The 19,472-nt window shown below is 40.6% G+C and overlaps 1 protein-coding gene across 1 annotated transcript in view; it reads right to left on the bottom strand.

Annotated features, from left to right (window-relative positions):
• The window catches only part of trappc8 (trafficking protein particle complex subunit 8), a 43,765-nt gene extending 26,758 nt beyond the window's left edge, over window positions 1-17,007 (bottom strand). Inside the window, exons 1-10 of the mRNA XM_070908537.1 lie at window positions 16,835-17,007; window positions 13,475-13,684; window positions 10,274-10,363; window positions 9,679-9,853; window positions 9,148-9,301; window positions 6,832-6,928; window positions 4,616-4,878; window positions 3,062-3,177; window positions 2,789-2,939; window positions 711-811 (exon numbers count right to left, since the gene is read on the bottom strand). Coding sequence (XP_070764638.1) covers window positions 711-811; window positions 2,789-2,939; window positions 3,062-3,177; window positions 4,616-4,878; window positions 6,832-6,928; window positions 9,148-9,301; window positions 9,679-9,853; window positions 10,274-10,363; window positions 13,475-13,684; window positions 16,835-16,991 — 1,514 coding nt within the window. The 5' untranslated portion in view covers window positions 16,992-17,007. The remainder of the gene's footprint in view (window positions 1-710; window positions 812-2,788; window positions 2,940-3,061; window positions 3,178-4,615; window positions 4,879-6,831; window positions 6,929-9,147; window positions 9,302-9,678; window positions 9,854-10,273; window positions 10,364-13,474; window positions 13,685-16,834) is intronic.
• Between the last annotated feature and the right edge of the window lie 2,465 nt (window positions 17,008-19,472).

Here is a 19,472-nt window from a genome sequence, read left to right as displayed (position 1 = left end):
TTACACAGTTGTCAAATGAGTTTACAGCCAACTCATGTGTCTGTACTCCAATAATCCAAATTTTGTCATACATGTTGCCATGTTGTGTCCTCAAAATGTAACATCATTATGGAGAGGGGTTTGTAAGCTTCACGAGCATTTGGAGCAAGAGTTCCTCATGGTAAACTGGTCTCATATGAGGGGCCATACAGTTCAAAGTGCAGTTCCTGAATGACTAATGTGATTGAAATATCAGAGCCTTAAGGACACTAGGGGGCCATCTCTAAACCAGGTCTAAAAGTGTTCTTTTTTTTCCCAATAGTGTTCAATAGTTTTAGAATCAGATTTATGAACCCAAACCCCTGAGAATACCCGTGGTTATTCTTGACAACCAACAAGTTTGAAAAGTGAGAGGGCCTTGGCTCATAGTGGTGAGCACTGAACACACACTGGATACCACCAAAACATCCTTTGTGAGCCAGGAAAAACCCTGCTGTCAAAGGAGGGTTAAATCCTGGGTAAACATTCCAGAGACAAAATGAACTTACACTAAAAAAATGATGAAAATAGACATATTAAGCACTTGAAACTTTCATTGAAAAAGGTCCACAAAGAAAGATCTACTTTGTTGAACCTGTAAGTGATGTTGCATTAGCACAACAGCATGTTACCCACAAACTGACTTTAAATTGAAACAGCAGGCAGGAAAAAATTATCTAATTAGGTCATACTTGCAAACATCTCTGTACGTCTGTATTGCGGTGTCCATGTAGTGTGCTGGATATGGCCTAGGAGCTCCAGCCTGCAGAAAGGCTGACACTGCAGCCATTTCCTATAGAAGGTGGCAGAATAAATGGATGAAACATGAGGACAGATGGAGTAATCAACAAAGGAAGGCAGAGAATAGAGGGACTGAGGAAAATAAATGTCATGATTACGATTTAACACAGGAGCTGAAGTGAGATGATATGACTTTTGAAAGAAGAAAGAAAACATTCTTCTTCTTACAACTGAAATGTTGAATTGATACGCAATGAAAACACACCATTGCTCAGCTGAATCCACTCAAGGGATTTGCTGTTATAGCCTTATTTGGTCTGGTATGAGAAGTAGCTTATTGTGGTTTATGTTGTCTACTTTTAGATATTACTGTGAAATTGAAATGAATTAGTCTGTTCACTGACTTTATGACTCTTTCCTATTGTGCTACTGTTACACTACGGTTCAGCCAAAGTTACATAATCTCACTTAAAACCCAAGAAAAACATGGCCTGAACTATCGCAGTGCATTCCCCCAGTGATATGAGCAAAAAACCTTTAATCAATACTCAACCTTAAGCAACATTTAAGTCTCACGCTTGATGCAGAAAACTGCTAGATAAAGCGCATTTTTTAGGGTTCCATGTCAATTTTCTTCTGACTTACTACTGATTGTGTATTGTGCCGGGAGTGCAGTTAAAACACATAGTTAACTAAATGATACAAACATGGGTTATTGATTACCCATTAGCCCAATGATAGCCAGTAGGGATGAGTATCGATAAAATAAGATTTTAATGGTACTACTACTCTTACCAATACTGCTTATCCATCCAATACTTTAATGGTACTCTTATCAGTTCTTTTTGTTATGAACACACACATATTTATGGCTAAACCGTTAAAATCTTATCAATACTAATCCCTACTGGTATGACTGAACTCTTAGTGTGCAAAAAGTACCACAGTCCCTCCTCTCTGGCACTCTCAACAAAAAAATTTGAATTTGTAAAATCTGCTCAATGGGTAACGGTTTCTGTGGTGGATGAGATTCTTAATTTTCCTTCTGATCACTCTCTCAATCAGTGTACTAAGGATAAGCTTTTGAAAATAGCAGAACATTATGATATAGAGGTTGGTGATAAACATTTGAAAGAAAATATCAAAGCCATTTTGAAAGCAAATATATTAGAGGCTGGAGTCCTTAAAAGGAGGAAGGGATTCAGCCTAATTTGGTAAATGCAGGGTTAAGTTTTGAACAACAAAAACAAGCTGTTAATATTGCAACCCTAACCCTAACCCTAACCCATAACTTGAAATGCAACTAGAATTGGAAAAAATGTAATTCAAGACAGGGCAGACCAAATCAGGGTTGAAACAGTAAGTTGTCTGGACAAATTTCTCTCCTTGTTTGAGCGAGTGGCAGATACATGCAAGTTTTTACTGGTAAAACTCAAGAAGCATATTAAGCATTAAGCCCAGCAGACAGTAAAGACTATGTCAAAATGAAAGCTGCTGTGTTAAAAGCCTATGAGCTGGTGCCTGAAGCTTAATGTCAACTTTTTCGACATTGGAATAAAAATGTCCAAGCCAGTGCTTGCTGCTCCTCATCTTGATCATCCAGCTGGAGCTATATTGAGCAGAGGGTTGATCAGCCAGTCAGTTGATCAGCCAGTCAGTCACCTCTTTAAGGAGTTTACTTGTACCTTATGAGTGAGTGAGAAGCCCTGTCAGTGCTCTTCCTGCTGTCTTGTGTTTTTCCCTTTACAGGTTTCCTGCAGGTAGCGCTCTCTCTACCCCTCTTTGACTAGCTTACTGAGCCTGAGCTGTGACACACACAGCAACAAATCTGTGTGCATAACTGTCAGAAACGTTCATCTGAAGTTGAACTTCCTGTTAGAGAGGCCTGCTTGACACCAGGCTTCCTTAATGCAACTTTATGATTTGGGTTGAGGAATTAATGGCATTAACACATGGTCCTCATAAGGACATACAGGTGCGTGTGTGTGTGTGTGTGTGTGTGTGTGTGTGTGTGTGTGTGTGTTCTCACCAGTGCCCCTGCAGCATACAACATGGCCTGGTCTGACAGGAAGTCTTTCTTGGCAGTGTGGTAACAGCTGTAGGCTAGCTCGTAGTGCTGAACCAGGAAGCACAGGTCAGCCATCTTCCTGATCTGCAGCTCAGGGGCTTCTGGGGGATATCTGACAACATAGATGTGAAAGATCAAACCAGCAATGTATATAGTGTTTATGGTGTAGCATGATCTTAATGTATAAATGCATGGGGGAGTCCTGTTGACATCTCATATGAAGTGTAATCTTACAGAAGGCCACATGTGCTCTTTGGTTCACTGATGCTCTTCTCTGGAACTTTTCCTCCTCCAAACCACTTCTTGGTTGCAGTGAACAGAGACCGGCTCAGACCTTTCCTGGAGACCAGCTGTAGACAGAGAGGAAGATCATGTATCTAAGGGCTGGGAGGATGTTGGGGGGATGTCAGGCTAAACAGCACTAGTCCAGCTGAGCAAACTATGAAACGGTAGGGGTATTAGGGGTATTATTGTTGCAATATTATTTGCAAATGTGTGTGCAGAGTTGTGAAACTGGATCTCAATCTGTATGTGCGTACTCAGATTTGTGAATGTGTACAACAATCTCTAAACGCACACACCAATTTGAGAATACGTACAGTTATCTCTTATGTGCATTAAGGTTGTACATGTGTCAAATAATCTGAACATAACTCTCTCTCCTCTCCCCTTCTCTCTCAAGCAAACCAGTCGAGGCAGATGACAACCCACCCAGAGCTTTTTTTTTTTTTTTTTCCTAAACCTAACTAACGGCTTTCGAAATCCAAATCCAAAATGTACCTTGCATGCCAATTAACATTAGCTACATATGTGCAATTTCATGACACTAGAAATTGGTGGGAGTAGCCGATAATTACAGGCCAAGTCAATTAAAACAATGAAAACCAAAACGGTTACATTTCAATATGGACATTCTCATATACTCCATTATAAGCTAGGACTGGGACACTCAGTTTTAATAGTTGAATATTTTAATTATGATAATAATTGATGCTGAGAATGAAATGTCATGGTTATTCAATACATTTGACCAATGCATAAGTAAATGAACGGTTTGAAATATTATTGTCTCTTTAAGTCTATTTTAATGAATGCAGTTTTAATAGGATATACATTTAGTTAAAAGGTGTGTGTTTACATTTTTAAGACAGTAGTTACTGGGCAAAAGATGAAGTGCTATATAAATGGCCACATGTGGGTGCCACTGCTCCCAAACCACCCCAAAAACTAAATCAAAGATACAAGGACATAAAAGTGACTGAAAACGTAACAAAGGGTTAAATGTTTTTTAGGATTTTCTTTAGGTACACCTAGCTAAAATTAATGCAGTCTAATACAACTGTCCTGCAATAAATCCTTCCTTCGTGAGGATTCTAATGTTCAGTTTGTGTTGAAACTGTTTTACAGAGGTGTTGATTCGACTGTATGGTCGTTATACTGACAGGTCTTTCTATTATTTTGTCTACCCATTTATGTGAGGGTAGGCTAAGTAAGTAGAAAAACCTCTCTGTATAATGCAATACCATTCAACAGCACCACAAGATAAATCCTCCACAACAACCACACAGCTGAATCAACAGCTCACTTCTAAATATTAGATCTCACTTCAGTTGTTTTATATCTATCTCTGTGGATCATTCTGGTAGTAATTGCACATACCACTGGAGAAGCTGGAATTGAATACATTTTTTATGTCTGGAGAGCAGTTTTGGTGATTCAGTTACAATGCCCATTTATCACAATGAAAATCAGTTTAAATATGTTGAGGGTAAAGACTTGAAGTTGTACCTGGTCGTTGAGCTGTCTGATGTTCTTCTCTATGTGTGGCAGTAGGCCTCTGAAGGTGAACTCTTGAATGAACTGTCTGATGTGGTCATGGTCATTAAGGGTCAGACATGCCCCGTGGCTCCCTGCTCCCCCCGCCAGGATCTCTGGATCTCTTGCACCCTTCTTCACATCAGTGCTAACAGCACTGAGGGTGTGCAGGCTCTCCGAGCTGCTTGTTGTGTCCAGCTGGAGAGGATTGCTTTCCAGGCTGGTGGACCGTCGGTCTGATAGGAAACAGATTTTTAAAAAAGCTCACTCACAACATAGTGACATTTGGCCTTCACTCACTTTATCAGAGCTTTTATTTGTCACAGCAACCAAACAACACTGTGCAGATGAATCAGATGATTTGACAGAAAACATTACTTCTTCAACATTGAGTGTTGCCAAGACTCAAAGTTTCCTGCTGAGGTACCCTATGATCATATAGGCCACTGATATAATATACATAGATATATATCCAATTGAAATGCTGTGGTGGGACCTGAAGCAGGCAGTTCATGCCAGACGCCCATCCATCCTCATTTTTGATTCTGCACCATCTTTAGGTCAGCAATCAAATTTAAGGAAATGTATGGCATTGACCAACTTAACTCCTTCATACAAAAGGTTAGAGTTGCATCCCTTCCATTGAAGCATGCGTCCAGATGACACTCAGGTGGATTTGATCTACTCATCAGAGGCTCGTTCAATTAACTCAGCTTGTAGCCAGTGTTTACCTATTATAAATATGGCTGTGCCTCAGGTTTCCAACAGATCATCACATACTAAGTAGCATTGTGATAGTGGGAAACATGGCATCCAGACTAAGTGAAAACGTCAGAAGTAAAATTGTTATTCTGAGCAAAGAGGTGCTTTCTCAGTGTCAAATCATGCCAAGACTAAAGGTTTCTAAGAAGGCAGTGCATGGAACTCTAAAATGCTTTCCAGAACAGAATCAGTTGTATCCAAAGCACGATCAGGCAGACCAAAAGTGACCACACCATCAGAAGATCAATACATCAAGCTTAGTTCCCTGATAGATAAAAAAGCAACTTCATCACAGACACAGAATTTTCTAAATAAAGAACGCAAGACGCAAAAGAAGGCTGTCTTGCAGTGGTCTCAGAAGATGAGTAGCAGTTTCTAAACCACTTCTCAGAAGGGGAAACACGGCTAAACACTTGGGGTGGGCTAAGAAATACCAGCATTTTACTGTGGATGACAAAAAGTCCTATTTACTGATGAATCCAAGTTAGAGATTTATGGAAGTAACAGAAGGGTGTATGTAAGGAGACGAACAGGAGAGAGAATGATACCGCTGTGTACCAAACTCAAAAGTCTGGGGGTGTTTTGCCTACTCTGGAGATGGACATCTGCACCGAATCAACTACACCCTGGCCAAGGAGAAGTACTACTCCATTTTTTCTGAAATTCCTGTACATTTTTCAAAAATTCAGCTGATATTATCATTTGTAATGAAAAAAAAATAGTATTACATTCAAAACAAATGAAAAATAGAAGTATCTTGACTAGTGGTCTAAGACTTTTGGACCCCACTGTATGTATGTATGCATGCAGAGCGCCACAGGAAATCATTCCTGCCTGTGGCCATCAGACTGTTCAACTCCTCCCTCTGAGGGTCAGACACTCAGGAAGAAACTGGAAATCTGTATCTGTAACTACTTCACCTGTCATACACTACCTCACTATTTATTGTGAATGTTTAAGTGCAATACATGTATAGTGCAATACATATATAGTCATACACTACAGTGCAACACATCCATACATATATATATACATTGTTACTGTATATATATATATATTTTTTTACCTCACTTCACTTAAATACTGTAAATGTGTATATTTTTTATTTTCTATTTCTTATTTTTATATTTTGTACATACCTTTAGTTCTAAATTATGCTATTTTTCTACTCTGGAATGGGAGCACCGGTACTGTACAATTTCCCCCCGGGGATCAATAAAGTATTTCTGATTCTGATTCTGATGTGTGCATGTGTGCATGGATGTGTGCATGTATGTATGTGTGCATGTACTGTATGTATGCGTGCATGTAGGTATGCATGCATGTATGTATGTATGCATGTATGTATGTATGAATGTATGCATGTATGCGTGCATGCGCGTGTGTATATGTATGCGTGTGTATATATAGCTGTTGAATTGACTGACCTTTTTCTGTTGAGTGATGGCAGTCCACTTCAGCTGCACTGATATTGTTCTCAAAAGCAGCAGTGTTCACAGTTGGAGCTACATCATCAAGCATATCCTGCAATAAGGGTCACCATATTAACACAAGTAGTTTTTGACTTAACAGACTAATCCTCTGGATGACTCGTGTTGTGCCCTTACTACTATGACATGAGTCGAACTGAACACGTTTTTATCGACAGTGAAAGCATAGATGTTTGGGTTGGTCACTGTTCAATCACAATCACCCCCTCCAACAGATGAAGGTAGTTCATATTAATGTGGGAGTTTATTGAGTCTCAAAACACAGTGTATAGGTTGACACGCAGGTTTGGGGGAAAAACATTAATGTACCACTTTTAAACTCTACAGCATGGATGTTCAAGTACAATAGGGCCTCAGCCAACTCAAAATGGCGGCAGAGACCGCATACTCCTTTGTTCTGTAGACAAAGGAGAGCCATTGAACTCAGTTTCCCAGGATCCTTCACGTTTTCACACCTGTGTGTGAAACCCTGTCCATGGAGCCAGTTTTCGTCTACCATTGGTTGAGTGTGGCCTATAACGGATTCAAACTGGTCTCTCTGTGTGATGCCACAACTCGCTGACCTCCGTTATTGCACATATACTGAAGGGATTTTCCCTCCTTTTTGGAGAAAGAACAAAGAGACCAAGTTTTTCTGATCTCACTGCTTGGCCACGTTAGAGTAAGATTAACTTAGCTTAGTACTCGAGTAAACACGAGGAACAACCGGTTGATTTTTCACTGCAAGACAAAAAGAACAGAAAGGCAACCAGTTTCCCTTCTCCTCTTTGTTTTCTTCAATGCAAAGGGAGTAAAGTAGAAACTTTTTTGCTGACGAGTGCAAGACAAAGGACCGGCCCACGACGCCATCCTGACTGCTCAACGGCGCAGGAATTCTGCTGGACAAAACCAACTGTGAATCACACACAGGAATGAATCCTGTGAATGCTGCTTGTTTGGTACCAAATGTTCTGTGAGAACTTCAGTTGGTGAAGCTGTGTTTCGTTTGGCTGGTCTGATCACACACACACACTATGGGGGATGAAAAGGTTCACGGAGGATGAGAAATACGTAGATACGTTCGTGTGATTATTTTCTCCCACACCTGTGTATATACGTGCATGTGTGTGTGATCAGTACAACTCAGCCATGCACACTGTGATAATAGAGTGATAACTTCCACTGCTTTCACCTGCAGGACTTTGAAGTGAAATGATGTGTAGCCTTTCCTTTTGAGGTATAGTATTAGCATTTTCCTTTTAAAATGAATATTTTATTTACTATATATAGGCAAGATCCGGGACCTCCCACATTGGGACCAACACCAGGGCCAGTGCTTAATGTGTAAATCAGGAAGTCCAGGATCACAGAGAGGGTGCTGGTCCGGCAGGTCAGGGGGAGAGAAGTCAGAGCACAACAAAGATCCACAGAGCCTGGAGATATTGTACAACGCCTCAGTGTAAAAAATGAATGACAATACATCTAAAACAAAAAAAAGATTAATAGACTAATATTATTAGCCTATAATTATTAATAGGCCCATTATGCTAGTTTCCATAACCTGGAAAAATAGACATGACTAAAAACAAATGGAGTTATATCTTGTTTTAGTTCATAATGTCATAGAAGCATTTAATGGACAGGTCATACAGCTGCATTATGATTTATAGTTAGTTAATAGATCAATTAAGTCAATTAGATAAATAGCTGGTTTCTGTTGCCTCTGTGATAACAGATTTCACCTGCAGCAGAAGCCTGGGCTAAGAGTCACACGTGCGTGTGCATGTACCTACACTACTAGGTACTGGGACTTTTAGTAAATAATCGCACGCACGCACGCACGCACGTATATGCCTGCCTACATGGATCGACAGACACCGCACCAAAATCCAAATATCCTGTCAAAAATCAACTGTCTAGAACAACCACTGGAATACCAAGACGGAAGAAAATGTATGTGTAATGCTGGAATCAGACATTCAGGGCTACTTATATGTGCCACAATACAGTTCAGTGATCAACAAACTTGAAATTTCTTCTTTATTGCGTTCTAATCAGATGAAATAAATTATTATAACAAGCAACATCTACTACAGGACAGCAGGGGCACACTGCAGGCAGACTTTCCGGTTCACCAGTGGCCATGCTCGCTCATTAGTGGTCCTCAGTCAGAGGCATGTGGATTTTGCGTTCCATTTTTTTTTTCCAAAGTTTTAGATTACTTTTGCCACAGCTGATGACACTGGACCATGTGGAGGAAGCTACAGTGCTTACCTGGTTATGCAGGTTATTCCTGTGTAGGTATTGACTCCAAGGGTCTGGAATCTGTTCATCTTCTTCAGATGAGAAGGTACGAGAGTTCATTTTCAACAGATAGCAGCCTTGAGAACCATACCTCTGTTTCATATCCTCATACACCGTATCTGCCCTGGAGAGGAAGGAGGAACACTGATCAAACTCAAAACAGCTTACTCCCAACCAATACAACAGCATGACACATGACTGCAGTGGTTTTAATTGGAGATTTTTTTTTCAGACACCATTTTCAACACTGCTTGCTTTTCTCTAATCATGCATGGATGCCTTTTAAATCAAAATGTAGCCCAAAAGTCAAAAATCACAAAACTAGAAGTCTTGTCATTCATAGGTCTTTACCAGAGAAATTATACAACATGGTATATTTCAATGAGGTTACACAACCTTAGACTGTGTAATGGTATCTTTTTTTTTTTCTCTACAGTACTACAACACAAACTGGCAGATCTGCAGAAATCTATACATACATAATGAAGTTTCTTTCTGTACCTCTGTTCATCCCCTTCGCTCATGTCATGCAGTAAGACGTAGTACTTGAGCGTGTTGGGGATAAACCACTTAGGGTTAGTGCATTCTCCACTGTGCTGAATCCTGTGCTGCTCCTGGGAAAGCTTTAGGAACTGCTCCACAGGGACTGCCTCAGTGGAGGACACCACCAGCAGGCCTGTCAGGACAAGCATGTCAAGGACACAACTATAAATCATGTGGATCCATCAGAGAAGAGCAGAGAATTTGAACCAGGAACCAGGAGGGTCTATGGGAGCGGAAGAACACTACTACTACTAACAACAACAACAACAACAATGTTATATCCTGAATAAACAGGAAATGCATCACATTATGCAAGTAAAGTTGTATTTTCATGGGGCCTTTACATCAGGAAACTATCAAGACATCATGTTTTGAAGCAGTAACAGCTTTTTGTGTACAGTAAAACTTAATTGTAGGGCTGACCCAACTGACGATAATATCTAATTGCTAATACAATTTTTAATCAATGTTGCATTTTAACAGTCTGTGCCATGAATGATATCACAAAGACACTGCTTAACCTAACTGGTATTTAAAATGTATGAAAGGATACAGGCGAGGTAGTGATTGAGGAACTCATGGTCGGAGGCAGGCATTGACTGCAGGAAGTTCTCCCTATAGGTTTCAAACCAGGGCGTGGTTGCTAGAAACACAAAGACAAAATGAGATACAGGACTTCCATCCAACAAACATCAATCAGCCATCATACTATATATATTTCCTTGTTTACCAGACTATTATGAAAAACCATTGCTTTTAGTGAATTTTGGTGTTAAAACATATGTGACTGACACTGTCACAATTTCATCAAGATAATACAACCTGGGCTGCTAAATAAGATGCAGGGTTTTTGTCTTAAAGCCACTATGTGTAATTGCCTCTTTTTTTATTTTAACTGTTTTTGTTACGTTGAGAAATGAAACAATCCCATTGAAACATGGTGCAGTCAATATGTTGCTTTCAGACCATTCATCCCATTGTCCATGGGTCAGATCTGTGGGGAATTCATCGACAGGATGGTGCCAAAGTAACACATTTTAATAAAACAAATTAAACTCATCATCTCAATATGATGTATGAAAAGCAACACCAGCAACACCAAAATTTAGACCTGTTCAGAATTTGTAAGGTAACAAATGTTAAACTTTGATTGCTCAAAGGTCAACGTGTACATCTTTGCTACAAGATCATCAATGAAATCACAAAGTTGGGGGCACCCTGGATGCCTAGGAGTTAAGGTGCCGACCATGAACCACAATGTCTCTGGTTTGCTTGTGGCCATTTCCTGTCATCTCTTTACTATTTAGCTAATAAAAAGGCACAAAATTCTAAAAGAAAATCAGAAAGATGATAGAGGGAAACAATTTAAAGAGTCATGGGTGAGGTTTTGCTCATATTTCCCAGAGAAATCAACTAAAAATTTAAGTTGGCATAAACTTCAATCCAAAGTAAAATGACTGCCTCCTTTCCTTTGTAATAAAGGGTTATGGCTTCATAAAAAGTATGACATCCAAATAAAGAGTGGAATTAAACTGTGTGATACACATACAGTCAGTACCTGTGGTTATCTCATGATTTGATTTTGATTCTTAATCCAATTTTTTCCTTCCTTACTATATAACCACAATTACAATAACAGAAACATAAATCATTAATATCCAGTCATGTCGAAGTGTCCTTGAGCAAGACACTGAACCCGCCATTGGCGTGTGAATGTGTGAGTGAAGGGGTGAATGAGACTTAGCTGTAAAGCGCTTTGGGAACCGTGAGGGTTGAAAGGCGCTATATAAGTGAGATCATTTACCATTTACCATTTATCATAGTTTCCTTTCTCACTTTCTCCACCACACTCTGACAAAGCAGCTCAGCTGCCACTCAGACAGATGCTGTGTTGCACGACATCATGTATACTGAGGTCCTGAAGTGACATCATCATCTAGCACACCAACGGAAACTATCGTAAACAAAACTATAATATAATATTGGCATTTTCATAATTTTTTTCCCCTGTCCCCACGCAATTTCTAAAGAGCTGGAGAGATATAGTAGTAAGAAAAGGGAATTAAATGTATGGGATGCCAATACTACACCTGCTTGATTTTGGACATGTTGGGACATTTTGGACTTCATTTTGGACAGCTTCAACTTCAGTGACATTCTAACTGGCTATTTATAGTGCCCTTTTAATTTATCACATGTACCTATAAACACATCATCATCGACGGTGATATCTCAGTCATAATTATTAAAAGGTCAGAAAGAGAATGAACAATTTGTGAATTTATAGCACATATTGAAACAGACTTTACAAAGTTATTCACAATTGAGGATCAAATTTAAAGATCACTGACCCGGGAAAACGATGGCTCAAATGTAAATAAAAAGAATGATAAAATTCATTTTACAGAACATTGTGTAGACTGCAAAAACAACAAGACAATCAGGGAAATTGGGAAACAACATTAACAAACAATGTTTTACATAGTATCACCTTATATTTAATCTCCTCATCATCATCATCACCCGTAGCTGGCTCTAGAAAAGTGTACGTCAGGTCTGAAGAATGCATGAGGTGCGCACATTGTTCTTCTATGAATACCAGTATGTATGTGGGAAATGCTTGTTTTTTGTGCATACGCATCGTTTATATCTGGCCGCACGTCAAAAATAATGATTTATTATTTAATGCTTCTGGTAATCTCAATATATACAAAAGAAAGTGGCGGGTGCCCACCACTTTGTAACAAAAAGCTGGAGATGCCCACAAGACAGAGCAGTAACTGGACACAAAAAGGAGAGGAGCAGAGCAAGTGCAGCAGAGCTGAGAGGACTATAGCTACCCACACATCAGTCAGGACACAGTGATAGGTGTGTAGTGCTTGGATGTGCCTCCTCAAAGACACAGAGTTTAAAACGTGCAGCTATGTATTCACTGGCATTGTGAAAACCCTTGAAAAGAAAAAGGACTCGACACGATTCTTCATGCATCAATATCAAAAGATGACTTCAAAAAATATACAGAAAGTGCTGGATTCCAACACTCCAGAGGGGCTAGTAAACAAAGCATGGTTTAACGTTCAACTACACTTCGAGCACAGGGAAAATGGCGGCAGTCGACAGCTCAAACCCACGTCATTCACAAAAGAGGCGAAACAGTGCAACATTGGCCTTCAACAAACACATTAAGAATCACAATGACCCACAAGAGAAGAATTAAGAGAGCACAAGGTATGAACAGCCTGATGATCCCCTCTGCCCCATTTCATCTATAGAGAAATATGTCTCCCACCTACCCTGGGAAGCACCAGCCTTCTATCTTCACCCAAAAAGAAAAGTGATCTGCTGTGTTGACGAGGTTTGGTAAGTAGGCCTAGTGCATATTCGTTTGGCTAAGACTAGGGTACCATAGAGTTCTAAGTATATGTGACCTAAGCTACAGCCTAAATGTAAAAAGTGTCATTTGCTGTGTGTTACAGGTATACTCGAGAACCAATGGGTGTCAATCTTGCAACAATATTGCCCAGAAAATGCAACCAAGCAGGAACGCGGAAGAAAAACACTAACCACTACCTCCACAGCACCACGATTCAGAAACTACTGATATATAGAGATTATTGCAGTAAGAGGCCATCTAACAAAAAATGCAAGCCTACAAGCAGTTTTCAAAGTCATCCTACTTTTTTGTGGTTGCACAATAAATGGCAACATACAAATTGCCATGACATATCAGGAGCATTCAAGCTCTACTCCTTACCACTGAAGTTGAGGACATAGTCTCCTGCAGTTATCACATTGGTTACAGCGCCCTCTTGTGGCTGGCAGGATAACACCACCTCATTGAGCAGTCGCCGCTGGGCAGGGCTGAGGGCAGCAGATGCTGTACTTGGTCTCGTCACCATATTGTTGATACAGATGCGCAGGTTTTTCACAACCTGCACCTGGTTGTTGGGGTCCCGGATGTGACCTACAGAAAAAGAAGAACAACACTTTGTTTAGTCATTCAGCACAGTAGATCACTGCATTTAAGTCACACTGTCTCAAAAAAACCCAAATGTGACTACATTGCTGTGGTCTGGAGCCTCGCAAGAAATACATGTATGTATGTATTTATGTATTGCTGTTAGCCTCATTTTGGCTACGACTCTTCTACGGTCGCACTGAAGTTGAGTTTATTTGTATTGAAACAGCAAACATTTTAAGACATCTATCACCCTTTCTGAGCATGATGTCAGGAAGGGCTTCAAACACCAAGAAAGCAGCAGGACCAGACAGTATCATGCTTCAAGAAGTCCACCAACATTCCTGTGCCAAAAAAAAATAAACAAGACAGCCTGCCTGATTTACTACTGCACAGTGGCACTCATCTCTGTAGTGATGAAATGCTTTGAACGGCTGGTCAAGAACTGTACCTGCTTCTAACTAGCCACTACAGTTTGCCTACCCTCCCAACCGATCAACGGAAGACACCACAGCACACATCCTCCACACCACCCTATCTCACCTAGAAAGGTAGCAATGTGAAATTGCTGTTCATTGAATACAATTCAGAATTTAATACCCTAGTTCCCTCTAGACTTGTCACATAGCTCAAGATCCTGTGCATGTGGATCCTTGACTTCCTGACCGGCAGACCCCAGGTGGTGAGGGTGGGCGGACACCAGGGTTTCCATTTACCGGACTTTGACCAGGAAAATCTGTGTTTGACAAAATGTAAATCTCTCCGGTGAAAATAATTCTTGCACAATTTAATTGTTTTAAAATAGGCTTGGTGACTCAAGAATATGCTGAACCAGCCATGCGGAACCAGTATTGCTCATTTTGGCCTACAAATTACCAGCGAGGACGAGTCAGCACCAGCCACAGCCTCATCAATGCCACAAGCGCACAATGAGATGCCATCGCTGTGATGACAGGGCTCCGCGGTTATGGAGGCTTGACTTTCTCAATGGCCTGCAAAGTCCTCATCAGTGATTTAAGCTAAATCTATCCCCAGTGAGGCAAACTGGCCAAGGTAGCCTGCATGACCCCCATCTCAGTCTACAGCACAGCGAAGTCGCCTTGGGGAGAACAAGGTCACAAGGCTTATGTGCATTGCAAGTTGTGGAGAGACACTTGGCACCTTTGATTTCAAGTTGCCAGCAGCACGCTGTAATTAAAATGTTATGAGCCAGATAGGCCTACATGTATTGTTTTGTTTGTTTTATTTTACATATTCTTATGTAGGCCTAAAGCTGAAGGAAATTCTTTTTTTCTACGTGTTACAATGTGCATAATATTTATTTATTTATTTTTGCGTTATACACGCGAGTCTATTGACGGAACTTCTTTTCTTTGAAATAGCCTACTTTTCAATAAGAAATATTATAAGCCTGCTTTATATAGCCTGCTTATAAATAGTTTTTAAGCTCAATAATAAACACAGATAATGTTTGTCCGGGACATTGAAATCTTCCCGGACACGTTGACCGGCACCAATTTTTTGTAACAGAAGCGCTGGCAGACACACCTCTTCCACCCTCATCCTTAACACCTCCCCCACCTCCCGACTGTGTAGCCACTTTCATCTCCAACACCATCATCAAGTTCGCTAACGACACAGCTGTGGTGGGCCTGATCACAGATAACAATGAAAAGGCCTATCTGGAGGTAGAGGACCTGGCCTGCTGGTGTCAGGACAACAACCTACTCCTGAAAATCAGTGAAAATAAGGAGCTGATAGTGGACTTTGGGAAGAAGCAGGGAAAGAACTACGCCCCCTACGGTGAGAAATGCAAGGTTGAGACTGTTTCTCCCCAGGAACACAAGGCCCTACAAAGAGTGGTTCGTTCAGCTGCAAGAATGAGGCTAGGAGAATCATTAAGGATCCCAACCACCCGGATAACGACCTTTTCTCCCTGCTGTCGGGAAGAACATACCAGATACACCAAGCCAGCACTAAGGGGCTCAGGAAGAGCTTCTACCCTCAGGGCACTAAAATCCTAAATTAAGTCACTGCCTAAGACTGTTACTGATCAACATTTTGTGGAAACTTTTCATTTTTTGTTTAATTGGAGAGAATAGTTGGACTTTGTTCATGAAGGTTTATTTGGTTAACAGAATAGTTGTGTGACTGTTATCAGTCAGAGAGGCTGAATGCATTTATTTTACACAGTTCTCATAGACTGCATACAATCCATGATAGTTCTAGTCTACAATATGAATATAAACGACTTCCAGCTCATCTGAATTTTAATGTAAAATAACTGAGTAACATGGAGGTTAAACCATAAATTGTGGAGTCTCTGTAAATAATATTATAAAGAGTACGGTCTAGACCTGCTCATATATTATAAAGAGTAAGGTCTAAACCTGATCTATATGTAAAGTGTCATGAGATAATGTCTGTCTAAAATTGAATTAAAATGCTGTCATGATCATCACAGATAGCCCATAAAGCGTTAGCATTTTAATAGGCTACCCTTTAACACAGAAGAACATAATTGATTTGATAATATTTAATCAAATTGGGATCGGATCTAACGGGGTTTGAGTGCATATGACTTAGGCTACTGTAAACACCGTGAAGGCTGACGGAAACTGCCCGTCTTGACTGCAGCTTTCTGTCACTGCCCCCTGCTTCTGCCCTTTCCAGGCGAGGCGCAGTTCGTCTCGAGGGAGTCTATTGTGTCGACAACGGCTTGTGACAACACTAATCTTGATCTCACTTGGCTATCAAGTTAACGTTATCCTTCATGTGCGGACTGTAACTAAAGCCCGTTAGCCAATTAGCTCGCTGATTACTTCAGCTATTTCTTGCTCGGTCTGACTATCCAACATCAACAGAATTGTAAAGTGGCTGTCTGAAAGTTATCATTCAGAACAGCTTTCAAAAGGCTGGATGGTCAGGTGTCACTCGGTCCTCTCAGATGTCAAGTCTCTCCTGTCAACACACAGCTGCTTAGTCACAATCCAGTCTGCTAACGTTAGCCGTTTGTTAGCGCGAAGCTAATGTCAACTATAACCCATCTTCGGTTAAAGATATTAGCAGCTACCTCACTAAAGCGCCATTTGTGACAGCTATGAGGCCGACAGTGGAGGGTCATGCTGTGTTCTAAATAGTTGCTCTTAACGTTACCTTCGGACGTTAGTCTGCAGAAAGGCCTCAGCAGCTCATCGAAATTCAGGTTGTTCTTGCGAGTCACTCTCTCCGCTTCTTCACTACATAAAACGGCCACCATCGGGACAAACGAGTCCTGGACGAACTCCTGCACAGACTGAACACATTGGGCCATGTCGGACCAGCGTCAAAACCAGCGAACACACTGAACCGAGTCAACTATCCTATGGTTTGAAAAAGCCTGACTATTTCATTGCTTAAGACAACTCCTCCTTTATTTGCAGACAACAGCCATGTTGAATTCGCCAACCCACTGACGGTCATGTGATGGCTAACACACAGAATTACTTCCTCCTTTGCCTTCACTGCCGTTTGGCAATCTGACATCCGGAGAAAAGATGTCATGGGGATTATATAAATAAAGAAATTATCACTATATACATTTTATGACTTTTATATGCTTATTTATGACATTCCCACACTGTTTTCTGTGTGCCGAGATTATTATGATGTGCGTCAGTCAGAAAGGATTTTGGTACCAATCTGAATTTACAAAGTAAAAAGCAAGACAATATAATCAATGATAGTGTGACATTTGTATAGTTTTGAGCAGCAAATAAATATCTGCTATAAAAGTATATGTAGCACAATAAAATAAGTAGTGAAACACAAATACGCAAATTGTACTCCACATTGTAATATGAATCTATTCACTTTAGCTTCTTGCCTTTTGCATATTTGGTTTTGATTATTTATAAGGATTCTGTCAGAGAGGGATAACTCTGTTCCAGGGAGGGAGTTGAGCTTTTCCAAAATCAACATTTATTAAATGTTTACATTTTCATCTAAAGGGACTCCAAATTGATAGTCTGGAAAAAATGTTGGAGGATGCTCAACTGACATGGGTTCAGTGTCACCATTCACTTAAATTCTCACTTTTCTCTATTCTCTCCTAAAAATAAGCCTACCCATAGTACAAGGTATACAGCTGCATAACCATAGAGAAAGTAGATGACTTTAGTTTTGGTCCAACTCATGTGTTCTTGGTATTAATTATGGGGAGTCTTAATGCAATTTAATTCATGTCGGATTTAAATTACTTTTTCATCTTCCTGTTAAGTTTTATGGACATCAATTGTCCGAAAATACACCTAGCCGTAATCTGCAGGCCCCAGAGGTCACACTATATCTGGACTGTGTTGATGCAACTTTGGGTACATTCCAAGGCTCTTTTTTGTCATTTCCTCGCTCCTCGCTCCTCACTTGAACCGGAAGTCGTTGGGGTCCGCCATCTTGCAGGCCGTCCCAAACCTCTTAATTCTGCACCGAGGAACGAGGATCGAGGGATCTCTGAGGAACGATGAGCGAGGATACACGAGAGCAGCCTCCCCGGAAGACTTTCTGTTTAAATACTCCGCCCCTTCAGCTAACACATCTGGATGTGATGAATTGCTGTAAACTCACGTATACCCATTATAAGGACTCCAAAGAGAAATGACATTTAAGAAAATTGGGATTCTAACCATGTTTCAATTAAATTCATTTCATCCACAACCTGTTTTGTTCTGTCATGAATCTCAGTAACAGTGCCCTCTCTGCATGTAACATATTGAATCATACTATTGTAAAGCACTCCGTTATTTATCGGACCTCATTTGTTAGAAACTGTTAGGTTACATCCAGTGGTTAAATTGGGTCGGGGCTGTCCGGGGCTCTGCCCTTTTGCAGGGGCCTATATATTTTTACACTTTTCTCGGTCTTAATAATTCAAACAATGACTAAAACACATTTTTTTCTTCGTAGCTGTGGAGAACGTGCCTGTGATGGAAGAACTTGAACATCAGAGCTTCTGTACTGAGCTTCTGTTTTGATATCACCTAATGGTTTATGCTCTCTCCCTCCTGCCTGTCGGTGTAGAGCTGCATTTTTCCCCTCCTCTGCTCCTCGCTGGACTGTCACAGTGCGTAACCTTCGTCTCCTCTTCCTCATAGCTGTAGGCTTTATTTTGTTCCCAGCCTTAAACCCCTCACAGAGAATGTCAGGTATTATACTTTGCGGTGTAACTGGGGCACACTACGGTCCCTGGCCTGATTGTCGAAAGTCCACACCAAAAGAATCACCTGAGAGGTGTGTCATAAAACCAGATTACCAATTAAACCAGGGGGCTATTTCACAAAACCTAGATAGCGGATTAAGTCGGAATTTTCCAGTTATCCTGGTTGAATTTAGTCATGACTCGGTTTCATGAAAGCAGTGGCACATCATTTACCACCTCATACTGAGAGGGACTTCTCGACGGGAAAGAGTGTTGCGGGACAGGTCGGACCTATTGGCTTTTCCCAACAACTAACTGCAAGAGCGGCACAGATTTTCTGGGGACGGCATACTCTACCTGTGCGGACTGCTGGGCTCGAAGATTCAGCACCGCGTAACATGGAACCATGTATTGAGCTATGATTTTTTTGCTAGTGGCATGAAAGTGGCTGAAAATCTGACCAAAGCCACTATTTGCAGCTCCATTAAAAAGGTATATTTGGCACTGAAAGGATTTTCACACATCTTCATCACCCTCACTGGCCTCAGAAGAATGTGCTACATTAATGAGGAATTCTACAAAATTACTTTAGAATAGTCACAGTACTCATTATTTTGTGTT

Source organism: Enoplosus armatus, chromosome 7 (assembly GCF_043641665.1).
Source record: "Enoplosus armatus isolate fEnoArm2 chromosome 7, fEnoArm2.hap1, whole genome shotgun sequence".
Classification (NCBI taxonomy): domain Eukaryota; kingdom Metazoa; phylum Chordata; class Actinopteri; order Centrarchiformes; family Enoplosidae; genus Enoplosus; species Enoplosus armatus.
The sequence above is the reverse complement of the archived record's forward strand: the minus strand, read 5'-3'. Positions and strand labels throughout refer to the sequence as shown.